The 13,800-nt window shown below is 54.6% G+C and overlaps 6 protein-coding genes across 7 annotated transcripts; 4 read left to right on the top strand and 2 right to left on the bottom strand.

The window, feature by feature from the left end:
• Positions 1-178: 178 nt before the first annotated feature.
• Positions 179-1,725, top strand: PV07_08966 (uncharacterized protein; the record flags this gene model as incomplete). Its single annotated transcript, XM_016396183.1, has 5 exons — positions 179-299; positions 351-427; positions 495-918; positions 984-1,063; positions 1,162-1,725. The coding sequence occupies 5 exons, from the start codon at positions 179-181 to the stop codon at positions 1,723-1,725; spliced, it is 1,266 nt and encodes a 421-aa protein (XP_016246039.1).
• Positions 1,726-2,145: 420 nt separating this feature from the next.
• PV07_08967 (uncharacterized protein) lies at positions 2,146-3,104 on the top strand. Its single transcript, XM_016396184.1, has one exon. The coding sequence runs from the start codon at positions 2,198-2,200 to the stop codon at positions 3,038-3,040; it is 843 nt and encodes a 280-aa protein (XP_016246040.1). The 5' UTR covers positions 2,146-2,197; the 3' UTR covers positions 3,041-3,104.
• On the bottom strand, positions 2,170-4,590 carry PV07_08968 (aspartyl/glutamyl-tRNA(Asn/Gln) amidotransferase, C subunit). The gene has a single exon (XM_016396185.1). It carries the CDS (start codon positions 4,505-4,507, stop codon positions 3,731-3,733), a length of 777 nt encoding a protein of 258 aa, XP_016246041.1. The 5' UTR covers positions 4,508-4,590; the 3' UTR covers positions 2,170-3,730.
• Positions 4,591-4,684: 94 nt separating this feature from the next.
• On the top strand, positions 4,685-6,399 carry PV07_08969 (uncharacterized protein). The gene is made up of 2 exons (XM_016396186.1): positions 4,685-5,051; positions 5,114-6,399. The coding sequence occupies exons 1-2, from the start codon at positions 4,895-4,897 to the stop codon at positions 5,833-5,835; spliced, it is 879 nt and encodes a 292-aa protein (XP_016246042.1). The 5' UTR covers positions 4,685-4,894; the 3' UTR covers positions 5,836-6,399.
• On the bottom strand, positions 6,293-9,343 carry PV07_08970 (uncharacterized protein). Its single transcript, XM_016396187.1, has 2 exons — positions 7,685-9,343; positions 6,293-7,632 (listed from the first exon to the last, which is right to left on the bottom strand). The coding sequence occupies exons 1-2, from the start codon at positions 9,131-9,133 to the stop codon at positions 6,682-6,684; spliced, it is 2,400 nt and encodes a 799-aa protein (XP_016246043.1). The 5' UTR covers positions 9,134-9,343; the 3' UTR covers positions 6,293-6,681.
• Positions 9,344-10,818: 1,475 nt separating this feature from the next.
• Positions 10,819-13,234, top strand: PV07_08971. Of its 2 annotated transcripts, XM_016396188.1 has the most exons (4): positions 10,819-11,351; positions 11,420-11,522; positions 11,797-11,985; positions 12,044-13,234. In XM_016396188.1, the coding sequence occupies exons 2-4, from the start codon at positions 11,451-11,453 to the stop codon at positions 12,608-12,610; spliced, it is 828 nt and encodes a 275-aa protein (XP_016246044.1). In that variant the 5' UTR covers positions 10,819-11,351; positions 11,420-11,450; the 3' UTR covers positions 12,611-13,234. The 2 variants fall into 2 exon arrangements, with proteins under 2 accessions (XP_016246044.1, XP_016246045.1); XM_016396189.1 differs by lacking the exon at positions 10,819-11,351 and having other exon boundaries at positions 11,517-11,985.
• Positions 13,235-13,800: the final 566 nt, after the last annotated feature.

Below are 13,800 nucleotides of genomic sequence, written 5' to 3' on the forward strand. Positions count from 1 at the left end.
ATGCTATCGATTGGCCATTTGGGTCCAAAGGCACAGCTAGCCTGCACTCACTATCGTCTGTTATCAATGCAGCGAGTGCATCATATTCTCTGGCATTTAACTTTTGGTATACACCTGATCCATATGGTGGTTCCTACAACGCTCTAGACCGGTGAAGCACGACGGAGGCCATTCCAACATGTTGAACCTGCTGCTCCTCGCGGCCATGACGGCGACGTTGCTGGCATTGCCTGCTACGGGCAACTTTGTCCTCCCCGTAGACAATCTTGAGGCGATCAAATTGCCCTTCTATTACTACGGTATGTCTGGGCTGCATTGCTTCGAACCAAAAAAAGCCTGACTCTACCCAGATATCCATTCGCAGAAAATGAGATTCGGCCTCCCGTTCCCGAATAACCCGTGGGGTGCGAACGGAACGGAGATCCTGGTAAGCGACGGCGGAATGGAATATGGATTATGTCCGTTTTCATCCCGGACATTGACCGTCTTCCTAGCAACTCGATCTCAAAGTCGGGAACTGTCCAAGATGCTTCGACGTAGCCTGGGTGGGAACAACGCCGGTGCCTTACCCCAAGCACTTCTACCATCCCTACACACTGGACTCCTCGGGGGCCATGCACGTTGCCGGGATCTCCATCGGCGACTTCCCCAGAGGAACCACGGCGGATGACGAGACAGGTGACCTCCCCTTCGCCATCACTTCCGTGGACCACCAGCCGTTGGATAAGCCGCTGGCATTCAGCGTCACCTGGAACTTCCAGAAGCCGAAGCAGAGACTGGGACGACTGGTGTACCAGCCAGAACCTCAAGTCATCGAGTTCGCCGAGTTTGACAACGTTTTGGACTATCTGCCACCGCCGCCGCTCGAGCCGAATCGAACTTGTCCGCCACTCAGAGAAATGAAGCTGCTCGAGTACGGTACGCAAAATCGCTAGGTTGATCCACGGGCACCAGAAGAGCAACACTGGCTAACCGATGGACAGAAGAGAAGACCCAGAAGGCCGTTTTCACCCTCATCTGCGAAGACTGCTTCCGCTCCGCGTTCAATGCTCCAGACTCACTCGTAGGTCCACTCTCCGGCCAGAAAGAGAAGGGGGGAGGGGGGGTGGGTAGCCGCCCCAAGCTCTCCCAAGGCAGTACTGGCACTGACCGTCGCCGCAGATCTTCTCAGTGCAACCACAGCCTCAACCCAAGGTCGGCGCGTTCAGCTTTCTACTCAATAACGTGTCGGAGACGATCAAAGTCCAAGGTAGCAACCATCGCGCCTACGCACCCGATGCTTTGGGCGTGGTCCATACCCTCGACCTCTCGCTGAGCTACGAGCGCTTTGTGGTCGCGGAAGACTATAGCGAGCTCGGGTCCATCAACGGCGCGGACCTCTTCATCCTGGACTTCTGGATCCTCGCGATCGACGGCAAACGCCCATCATCAGAGCGCGTCACCTTCCAAGCCAAATGGGACCTGCTCGGTCAGATCGACAGGCGCATACCGCGATGGGAGAGCTTGCAGTTGAAGGTCGAGACGACTGCGATACGGTTTCCGTTCCCCAAGAATCGAAAGGGGCTCGGCGCACCGCCGGGTCGCGCGGCCTCTCGAGTCTCGCTGATGTCGCCTCCGCAGACGACGACGCAAGGCTCGACCAGCCTGCCCTTCAGCGCCTTGTTGATCCTGGTGGGATTTGTGGCTGGTCTAGCGATCCCTCGTCGCCCTGGACGTCGCCGGTAGGCAAAGAGGACCATGGGCTTTTCGCTCAATCCCTTCTGTATCCCTTCATATAAGCAATCGTGCGTAAAGAACTGAACCCCTGGCACGGGGGGTATAAATCATGTAACCCTAGACCGGAGGCGACTTGTTATGAACCACATATATATATATATCATGGGCGAGTCATGTTCGCTTCCCATGAGTATTCCATACATATACTTCTCCTGCTACACATCCAATCCCACGCCTCTGTCTTCAAGCCCTGGATTTCGTAAGCAAAGCAAATACTCCGCAAAGACGATATACTTAGTATTATTCGAAGGTCGTATCCCCGCACACACGAACACGAAACGTTGCATCAGGGGAGAAAAAGTCTAAAGCGTCATCTCGATGTCATTTATCTGGGAGTTCTGTCTCTCAGCTATTCTCTCTTGTCGGGGGTGTTGCACATAACAAACAACCACCTGCCCCTCGAGTTTCTCAATAATAAAAAATGCCTGAACTACAGATCTCATCGACGCTGCCGCTAAAGTCTGGGCACGAGATCCCCGTGCTGGGCTTCGGCACCTGCCAGAGCGCGACGTGCACGCAGTCGGCCCTGGCGGCGCTGCGGAACTCGTACACGCATCTCGACACGGCGCAGATCTACAAGAACGAGGCGGAGACGGGCGCGGCCATCGCGCAGAGCCAGATCGACCCTTCCACGCTGTTCGTGTGCTCGAAGCTGTGGGAGGACATGTACTCGCGCGACGGGGCGCTCGCGGGCGTCGAGGCCTCGCTGCAGAAACTCGGCCTGCCATCCATCGACCTCTACCTGCTGCACACGCCGCGGCCGGGCCCGCTGGCGCGCAAGGAGGCGTGGCTGGGGCTCCAGGACGCGGTCGAGAGGGGCCTGGTCAAGAGCATCGGCGTGTCCAACTGGGCGCCCAAGCACATCGAGCAGCTCATGACCGAGCAGGGCGTCTACATCGAGCCCGTCTGCAACCAGATCGAACTCCACCCGTGGAACCAGCAGAGGCAGCTCGTGTCGTACTGCAAGGCCAAGGGCATCGTCGTGGTGGCGTACTCGCCCCTCACCCAGGGCCGGCGACTGAACGACCCGACCATTGTCTCCCTTGCTCAGAAGTACGGCCGGACCCCAGCTCAGATCGTCTTGCGGTGGGGGCTGCAGAAAGGCCTGGTAGTGATTCCCAAGAGCGATCGAGAACAGCGGATCATCGAGAACAAGGGAATTTTCGGCTGGGAGATTTCCAAAGAAGATGTCGAAGTCATTGACGGCCTCGACGAGGGACAGAAGGCAAATTTGGGAGAGTGGGATCCGTATGCTTGGGATTGATATTCCGGATTGGCCGTCCGATTCTATAACAGAGCCTCCCAGCGACTCCGCTTCCCGGTCTAGACATATGACACTTTTCCATCTTCAGTGTGCCACCACACTGAAACTCTTTCTGCCATTCCTTACCGTGCTCTCTGCTCCTCCACTGCTCGCTAGGCATTTCAGCCTGGTACCCGACTACCGGCGGTGAACGGCTGTTGGAAGTCCGAACTCTGGAAACCAACCTCCCGTCCAGCTTCCGTACTCGAAGCTGCAATGCTTCGCTGATTCCGTCCGTGCATCAAGCAATCTGGGTCTGATGACTGTCGTCGGAAAAGCCGTAAATATATGCGAATGCAGGGAGCGCGACGGATGAGGATTGAGGGAATATTGTCCACTGGGACGAATCTTCCGCCTGCTCTTCTGTTGTTCTGCAGTTCGGGCTCGGCAGCTGGCCCTAGATGCATGGAGACTGTAAGTCCCTAGTAAGTCCCTTGCATCTCTGCACGAATCCATCCTCATTGCCCGCAGAAGTCACCTTCATGTGATAATACCCATAACTCCACAACGCTGGTGTTTGGCCTGAGCAAAGGCGTCCCGTGTTCGGTGTTTGCTTCCCTTTGCATCTGCTCCGGCTCCTACTTCAGCATGCTGGTTTCCCGGAAGATTACTCGAGCTTTGATGAGAAGTCGTAGCCGGCTATTCTCCTGGTCAATCCACGTCCTTTTCCTTCGTATTCTTCCCTCCCGCCTCTTTATCCGCCCCCTCGGGCTTTGGCTCGGGCACCTGCCTCTTGACGAAGAAGAACCTTCCCATCTTGCGACTCTCCCCGTCTTCTCCGAGTGCCCAGGGATCCTCAACCTTACTCCAAGCTAATGGGTCCTCCTCCCACGGCTGACTATCCGGGGTGAAACTTGTGACCTGATAGGTATCTCTTCTTCTCCTTATCGTTCCATTCCTACCCTTCTTCTCCTCGAGTGCGATGAACTCGGCCAAGGTCGATCGGGTAATGGTGCGTTCTTGTCTATGTTCCGAGGTTTCGTCGCGGATGGCCACAAGAGGTTCGACACCGGTTGTGTCGACTTTCTGGATTTCCTTGACAAAGTGTACTTGATCGCGCAGGTCTCGGAGCATTTGGGCTTCTTCGGCTTGGTTTTTAGGGAGAGGGAGTGCGGAGAGGCGGAGGAGGTGATGTAGTTTCTCACGCGTTATTTCTTTCGAGCTCGGTGTAGCTTCGTCTCTCAACTGTGCCGGTGCTTCGGATGAAGTCTTGTCTGTGCTTGTCGTCGAGTCTCTCGTTTTAGATCGCCGTGATGGCGTAGGCAGAAGCTGAGACACGGACCATGTGGGTGTCTCTAGGAGGGATTGGATTTCTGGGGAAATATCAATTTTCTTGACGAGCCTCAGTTCCTTTTCGCGAGCAGGGCTGGTGACAGGTCCAGAGAGGGCGGTGCGGATGTTGAATGTTTGTCGCGGAATCCGAGGCATTTCGGAATGCAGAGGAAGACCGTCCCCAACCCTAGGTACGCTCGCGGGTCACATTGGTTCCTAGCTGGTTGACGAGAGTAAACATTATCGGCGCAGCCGTGCAGGTCCAAGAAATGCTTAAAGCAGCATGGTGACGTCTTGTACGGGGGACCATTTCTCGACCGCTTTGGCGGGGCTGCGCTGCGCTTGGACAGTGGTACGCAAGTCCATTTATCAAACAGGTGTTGTTCCAGGAGCCACCTATACCACCGGTCACTGATTGATCTCAGAGTCTGTAACCTCCTCTCATCCATATATCGTCCAAGATAACTGCAAGACCATAATAGGCCCTGCATCTCGCACATCACATTCTCTGCTTTATCACCCTCCTTCACCTTGACTTCACCCATGGCTCAAGATCCGCGAGTATTACTACAGAAGGCCGAAAAAGCCGCCCAGGGTGCCACCGGGGGGTTCAGTTTATTTGGCGGACGAGGAGAAAAATGGGAGAACGCTGCGGATCTCTACACGCAGGCCGCAAATGCGTTCCGAGTACAGAAGCAGAGTAAGCACCAGGCATTGCTCCGAGAAGATGGCGGAGAATGATGCTAATATCATTTGAAACAGATCTGGAGGCTGGGAAAGCCTTTGAAAAGGCCGCCTCAATCCAACAGTCCAAGCTCAATGAACCCGATGACATGGCCAATACCCTAACCGAAGCCTTCAAAGTCTACCGTAAAGAGTCCCCCCAAGACGCTGCCCGCGTGCTCAGCACCGCCATACAACACTACACCACGAAGGGCAACTTCCGCCGCGCGGCTACACATCAGCAGAACCTCGCCGAAGTGTATGAGATGGAGCTTGGCGATCAGAAAAAGGCCCTGGAGGCGTATGACACCGCCGCACAGTGGTACGAGAGCGACAACGCCGAAGCACTGGCAAACAAACTGTACTTGAAAGTTGCTGACCTGGCGGCACTCGAAGGCGACTACCAGAACGCGATCGGCAAACTCGAAGCCGTGGCCAAGTCGAGCTTAAACAACAATCTGATGCGCTGGAGCGTCAAGGACTACTTTCTCAAAGCCGGCATATGCTATCTCGCTGCAGGCGATCAAGTGGCGACCAAGAGAGCACTGGAGCAGTATCGCGAGCTGGACGGCAGCTTTGCAAGCACCAGGGAGAATATGCTGCTAACGGACCTGGTGGGGTGTGTGGAGGAAGGAGACCAAGAGGCCTTTTCGGACAAGCTATTCCAGTTCGATTCGTTGAGCAAGCTGGACAAGTGGAAGACGACACTGCTTCTGAGGGTGAAGAATGCGATCGAGAAGGAGGAGGAAGATTTCTCGTAGAGCGTGGGCACGAGAGGGAGATGCAAGGATCGCTAGGACGGGGAGAGTCTTTCTGCATGGAACCAATCAGACAATCTCTCTCCCCTTCCGGACAAATCCACCGCACGCCACCAGCGCCCTATGACCCTGCCGTCCGAGTCACACCGACTTGACAGAACAAGGATGATTGAATAGGTGTGGACAGGGAGGGATAAGCGATGGGGGCTTTCGGGAACCGGCGTCAAAGGCGTTTCTCGCAGAAGAATACCTATAATCGAATCCGTTCGTCCTTCTTCCAGACGATGCGGTCTCGGGATATGCCATGCCATGCCACGTTATGCTATCAAAAGACCAGCTTGAGCCCGTATCAAACCAGCAGTAGCACCACTCCTACCCCCATCGACACAGACAGGTGGTTTGGTCGTCCTAGGGATCGGATCGGGATCTTCCTCACGACGAACGTTAGAACGGCGCGTACTGCATGCACACCCGAATGGATTGATTGATTGACTAAGTGCAGTGCAAACGGCAATTGACTAATGGCCATATTCTGGCGGAATATGCACTTCATTTATTTTTTTTCCATTTTTACTTCCCAATTCCAGTTTCCACTTGTTCACATAGTAAGTATATCGAGACACCAGTTGCCATGCAAGCGTGCATCATGCATCGTGAGACACGTCTTTTTAATCTTGTCTCTTATACAGAGATATGCCAAACCCCCCCAAACAATGCCGAACAGTTGATGGTATCCCGCTTCGTAGACAGGCGGACAAAACACAAACACTGGTCTTTAGATGCACATATAGTCCCGCCATATACACTGTACCTCCTTTACCATGGGTGGCTCCCACATGTCTTCCTTTCTTAACACCAAGTGAAAAAGGGTTTCTTGCTCTTTACCGTTTCTAGCCTCTCCACGATTACCTTCCTCCTGTGCGTCGAGTCCATGTCACTTGCGGCGGCGTACCCCAAATCCCCCTCATCGACATCATCTCCCTCGTACACGATGCTCGGCACAGATCTCGGTTTGTGGCCGCCATAGCCACTTCTTGTTGACATGGACCGTTGTCTCCGCGTGGCGCGTTCCTTCGAGGTCGCGTTGTTGCTGTGGGTAGAACTGTCGCCGACACGACGAGGAAATTCGAAGCTGAAGCGTGTCTTGCCCTTCGCGGAGGGACGAGCGGGGAGTGTATGAGCGTTTGGATGGTGGCCGAGACTACTGCGAGCCTCTCGAGCAAAGTCCATAGAGTCAAAGCCACCATCTTCGCCAGGGCCGGGCAGATAGCCCAGATCAGCCGCGCTGTCTTCACGAGTGAGGTCGAAGCGGTTTGGATTGGGTAGTTCATTCGTTGGAGAGCCAAGAAGGTCGTATTGTGGTGCTTGGTGTCTGCCAGGCGGCGCAGAAGCGTAGGATGCCCCTATGTCCATCTCTTCTTGTTGTTGATAATTACGTGCTGCGCGGCGATTCATCTCGGTGGAAGGGACGCGCATGGGGATCGCCACAGGGACATCCACCAGATCGTCCCAGACGCATACTCTGGTGCGCCTTGTCAGTTCCAAAGGCCCGTGGTCTTCTTGTTTCAGTGTCTCCACGACATTCCAGGCTTGCCCCTTCATCACCGCAATTTGCCGCGCAAACATGCTTTCTTTGAAATCTGCGTCCAACGCAAAGACTCTCCGTAGAGCCATTTGGGTTTCGCTCCACCACGCGGTTGAAGTCAGTAGAGGGAGGAAATGATCCCGGGTCTTCTTTGAAAATGGCTGCCCGATCAAGGAGACGGGCAAGAACAACCAGCCAAATGGGAAACTTCGCCACTGGAAGATAAGTTAGCATACATCAACTGCGGGTGATAATATGTATACATACGGCATCTGGGTGTTTCCAGGGCCATGACAGACTATTGTCAATGGCCCCGATGGTGATGGAACACTGGAGTTCCTGGTTGTTTGACGGCGTCCCTGATCGACTCTCCATCGCCTCATACCGCTTATATGGTCTGGAGGTATTTGACTCTGGCCGTTGAGGATTGATATTGGGGCTTACTGATGCCGGTTGCAGGTGTGCATCTCCGTTCTCCGTGGAGCCGTTCGGTTTTGGCGGCTCTGCCACGATCGAAACCTCCTCCGTCTTCCAGTCAATTTTGATCATCCAGTTGTCGAGGCCCCTATCAGTGTTTCGCATGATGTAATCAAGGATCACCAATTTCTCCAGTTCTTCCCGAAAAGCCTGCCGTATGGCAGGCGTCCAATGAAACTTTGGTGCCTCTTCTGACGGCGGGGGCGACACGACTCGAGGGGCCTCTTCGTCGTCTTCCTCATCTGATCCCCGTCCACCAGGAAGGCAATGGCTCAGGGGTCTTCTCTTTCGTGTATGCTCCATATCTGCACGAAACTCGGTTGCTTGATCCGGCCAGGGGTTCTCGCGCAGGAAAAGATTTGCATCTCTATATCCTTTCAAGAAGACCTGAAAGCTGCCGGGTTTCGCGGGCAGGCCTCTTTTCCCACTCCAGGTGCTTCTCCTTTCCCAGAAATCGTAGTAGAAGACCTTGGAGGATAGCCAGACAACGTCCGTGTACGGAACAATGTATGTCCTCAACTGGGAATCCAAAACATATGCGGCAGCTTCCGACACGTAGGATAAATTGGGGATCAAGCACGCCCGGCCAAAGGCGAAAGGAAGTAGATTCCTGTGCAGCCACTTCGTCCATTTGGGATTCCTCGATGCATAGGGTTCTTCATCTTTCGGCTTGAACACGCCAACAACTTTGCCTTCACTATTGCGTGCGAAGTAGCTGCCTGAGCTACCTTGCGAAATCATTTTGGGGTGTGTCCCCAGTTCGATGGCGACTCTGACGCTTTCCACGATATCATCAAATTGTTGTTTGGTCATTCTTTGCGTTTCGGCAGCAGTGTAGGCAGCCAGATCGGAGGCAGTGTAGGGGTGTACGCCAGGAGGAGCTTGGAAGACGGAATGGTGTATCTCCAGTTGTTCCTCCTCTTGAGTCTTGCCCTTGACAGAGCTGATTTTGAACTTGGAAGCGATCTCTTCTGCCCATCTCTCCAGCCGGGCGTTGATCGCTTTGATGTCCACACCCGAGGAATTACTTCGTGCTCGTCGCATGGACCGTCGTCGTGGATCATGGTGTGCGCCGGAGCGCATCGACTCCCTCGGAGCCGGCTGTATCGAGGCATATCGGGTTGTTAGGGGCGAGGATGCGTACGTCTCATCTCCTGAATCTTCGTCCCCCAGCGGGCCGTCGTCCTCGTCCGCCTGCGCCAGGCGAGCGTAACCGGAGGTTGGTCGCTGTCGAGGCATTGCTTGATGTCACCACCCAGTAGGGAGGAGGAAGAAGAGGAGGGCAAGGTTTAAAAGGTATAATGATGGCTCTCACATGCTGACGGCTGCGACTCTAGGAACCAGAAAATATCGGGACCACAATCACTCGAGAAGTCGGCATGGAGTGACTTTGAAGCCACGTTCCTCGAAACTTGGTCTGGAAGGGCCAGAAACGCGGAGGAAGTGAGCCGGAATTGTTCGATGAACAAAGTGGTTGGCTAGGTGCTGCGACTGCGCCAATCATTTTGTGCGTCTTTGCATTATTACGGAGGACATCAGCACCACATGCCTGCACCACACGGAATTATTAGGTCCTCATCCTCAGGGACTGGAGAGCACTGCCCTCGCCGACCAGTCAGTCGCCTTGTAAGGTGTTCAATCTTCTACCTGTTCGTCTAGCGAGTATCCTTCAGGTGAGAAAGAGGCAACTCATTATCCAGATCGCCAGCTGTGACAGCCACTCATCCCCCTTCTGGACATTTATTCCACGACCTACGGAATCGAGAACTCATCTATGCCACGCTTGGACACCCGATCCGTAAGGCGCAGCTTTTGATGGCTTGATCAACGGCGACGGGATACAGTACTGAGCCTTGTCGGCAGACCTGTAGGCCACTCTTCATGCAATGCAGACTACTAATACCCGTGAGATCGTCACAGATAAATCAGATAGATCTCCGAATATCGATTCTCTTCGAGCTTCCCCATCCCTCCCTTTATCAGCCACAAGCCCTGAAGATAGCTTTGCACGCCTCACCAGCCACAACTATTCCTCATCAGTCCAAGCAGTTGGATCGCGCATCGAACCTTACGCGAGGGGTTGCCGTTAATCTCAGACAGCGGGCCTTGATCGACAGATGCTTTTTTCTTTTGACGCGTGACATTGCTAGAAGAGACCGGGAACCACAATAGGAGACGGTTGGATCCTTCTGTACCACGCGCATGGCAGTTGTAGAGTGGATCGAGTTTCACCTTCGTAGTCGACCATGGCGCCCTGGCCGGCGAGCCGCGCAGCTTGGGCCTGGAGCGTAGCTTTTCCAAGATCGCCCTCCCAGGCAGTTTGGATGAGCTATTGATCCCCATCTGCACGTCAGTCAGTCAGAAACGAGCACCGAGCGGCTATTTGGCCCTCGTCCAAATTTGCGCACAGGTTATTGGGACGGTGTGGGAGGCGCGATAGGAAAAAGGGGCACTTCGGAAGCCGGTGCCTCCACCGTGAGATTGGACAATCTCTTTCATCTTTCCCCAGATTTGCTAAAGCGCCGAATCAACGCCACGCTGCCCTGCTGCGAGGATGTCGCACAGAGACTGAATGCAGTTCGATTCGAAAGGACTCCTCCAGACTGCGCAGTTCACAATAGGCCGTCGACTTTCGTGTAATGCACACCGAGGCCGAGTAACTATATGTCCAAGCCCGGTCTCTGCTGACCCTGGTCTGGTTGACCTCTGTACCTGGTAGGAAGCTCATCTCAACAAAAGCGTTTACGGTCAAGACAAGGCGCAATTAGACATGCTGTTAGGCTTCTCGGCGGGACCAATATTGTGCTCGCCAACCAGGATCCCCTCGATATGGGACCCCCCCCTGACTCTGAGATTGTATTGGGTGAAGCAAAATACTCCAAGATTCCCGTCTATCGATAGACGTGCTTCCAGTTCTGCGATAACATACCCTCTCTTTTTTGATTATATGGTTGTTGCTGGCCGCATTGCAACGAGGTGCATGTGGCATTCTTTTGCTGACAACAGGGCATCATATCCTTCACAGTGGCCTCACACAGGCGTCCCTTTCACACCGAACCAGATCCGTCGAGACCACGGTTTGGTCTCAAACACCACTGAACACGGCGTCCGCAGTTGCTCCCCCGCTCTTCCGGGCCTCACTCCTTGACCCTACCTATCGCCAACCATCGACGCCGTTGAGTGACCCCAGGTTGGAGGAATATGGCACACTGAGACGGGATCAACAAAGGAGTAGCTCGCCTTTGCCGCCTCCGGCAGTACATGGAAAGGACATCTCGCGTCCGTCGTCAACCAATCTTCCGTACACGGGCAGTCACTTCTTCAACCAACCACAATTCCATGCGAGAAGTGCAAGCTTCAATCTCGGGCGTGACTATCACTCCGAACCACGACCAGCACTGCCTGGGCTGTCGGCTTTGACCTCCTTGGCGGCTGCTGCACCTCCTCCAACAGTCAGGTACGCCGAAGATGGAATTTGGCGAGGAAGCAAAATAGATGGAAATAAAAACTGACACACGGCGGCAGATCCTTCTCTAGCAGCAGCTATGGTTCGCAGATGAGTTACTCGGGCAGCATGTCGGGCAGTATGGGCCCTGCACCAACACCTGGAATTGCAGGCAATGCTCCGGTGAGTGTGATTCTTCCTTGTGTTGCTGTGTTGCCGTGTTGCCTCGCCCAAATGCTCGTGTCTCTCTGCGTTGTGTCTGGGCCTCAGCCTGGTAGCATGGATTGATGCCAAGGCTGCACTGGTGGCAGGCAGTTTTCAGTTGGTCGGTCACGGGGTTAAACTTCGGTTTCTTATCGTTATCGAAACCTGCGATTCCTTGGATTCGATCACCACGGAAAATACCATGGCTGCTTCAATATCCTCAGGCGCTGACCAGAATGCCCCTTTCGTACAGCCCGTCTGTCAAAACTGCCAGACGTCGACTACTCCGCTATGGCGCCGCGACGAAGCCGGCTCCGTTCTCTGCAATGCCTGCGGCCTGTTTCTCAAGCTGCATGGCCGCCCGAGACCGATTAGCCTCAAGACAGACGTAATCAAGAGTCGCAATCGAGTCAAAACCTCGAGTCAAGGTCCAAAGAAGAAGGTCAGTCACCCTCTATGGTTTCCCCGGTGCCGCGCATGCTTCTGACATCAGAGCGCAGTTTGAGCAGAATGGGGGCCAGCCTCCTCAGACCGACAGTTCCAATGGCATCAATCCTCACCGGCGGGTTTCACAGATGGCAGCATCTGTCACCTCTGATAGATCACACTCGCCCGTTTCGCGCACAGGGACCCCTGGGGCTCACCACGACCCTAACATCGCTCCTCAACATGTCTTCGACGGCGTGTCTGCCACGGTGGACTCTCACTACAACGGCAACAATCACAACAACGGCTCTCCCACGGATCCGTCTCTCCATCTCAACCCCACGCAACCCTCCCCAAGCACGGTCTCCATGCACAACAGCCAACACGTCGAACCCCCCATGAGTTATGATCAACTAGCTGCCCTCAACACGCGCCTCCGCACCCGAGTTTCCGAGCTGGAAGTCATCAACATGGTGTACCACGATAACGAACAGAATCTGTGCCGGGAACGAGACCGAGCCATCCAAGAACGCGAAGAATGGAGGCACAAGGCCGAAGAGCTGCAGCGACGACTCCAAGAAATTAATGACCAAGGACACATTGCTAAGAAGCCACGACTCTCACAAGAACCCCAAGAATGAATCCCCTGTTGCGCTCCGAAACACTTTTTCTGGAAAAGAAAACGAAAAAGTGTTTTGTTCTCGGGCATGATAGGTAGAGCAGTGCTCCCCCTTTCCACCTTCATGGTTTGTGTTCTGTCAGTGATACCCAGATGCACGAATTTTCTTCTCTCTGTCGACCCGACCCGCGAGGGTGGGCCGTGCATAATACGGTGAAATGTTGGCGGGTGGGAGATGGGCTTTAATGGTTGGATAGGGCGCATATTGGGCTGAGCTTTGTCGGGGTTGGCCATGAAGGCGACGGCGTCTTGGAGAAGTAGGAACACCAAAGGAGGGCGCTTTGTCACTCCCGGAAAGATTAACAATCACGCCGATAGTTGGCACTGCGGCGCGAGAATCGAAGCTCGATTCAGATTCTCGCTGCCAGGACAGGGGAATCATGGCCACAGGCATGATGGACGACACAGGGGCATGCGGAAGGGCTTGTCACAAAAGTTTTGGAATTCCTGGGATGACTGACTACTCCTACTTGCTTGGAGGGCCCATTCTGTCGATAACCTAATTCACAGCACGAGGAGCTTCTTGAATAGATGGATGCCTCGCCTAATCATCGAATCTGAATCCAGAAATCCAATTCTCACTGCGCGCTTCATATACTATCTGTTCGTACAATAAACTATCGTAGACGCTGAAAATACCATGGATGAGTCCCTCTGCGTCCTGGCTGCCAGCCCACATTATCCGCAACCATATGCCTCCACACCGGTGTATTACATTCGCCTGAGCTCCCGTGAAGAGGATCGGTCTCACTCAATCGGACCCAGCAAGCGCGGCGCGCCAGGTCTGGGATTGAACGTGAACAGATAATCCCGCAGGGGCTGCTGTAGATGCATGATGAAGAGCGTGTAGAACCAGTCGCTCTCGCAGGCGCACCAGGCGCCCACGAAGGACGGGAACGTTTTGCAGGCCGGCACGTCGCTGCGCTCGGGGGGTTCGAGCCGGTAGAGCAGCGGCGGGACGAGGTGCACGGTGTCGTCCCAGGACTCGTTGCGCGACTTGCGCGCGATGCCGTGCGGGTAGCAGGTCTCCCAGAACGTGTCGTCGGCGTTGTCGTCGTCGTCGAGGTGGCGGTTCTTGCCGCCTCCCACGAGGCCGAGCTGTTGCAGCTCCCGCGCGTACCGCCACACGGCCTCTTCCTTATGCGTGCTCAG

The sequence above is a fragment of the Cladophialophora immunda genome (genome assembly GCF_000835495.1).
Source record: "Cladophialophora immunda strain CBS 83496 unplaced genomic scaffold supercont1.5, whole genome shotgun sequence".
NCBI classification, from domain to species: Eukaryota; Fungi; Ascomycota; class Eurotiomycetes; order Chaetothyriales; family Herpotrichiellaceae; genus Cladophialophora; species Cladophialophora immunda.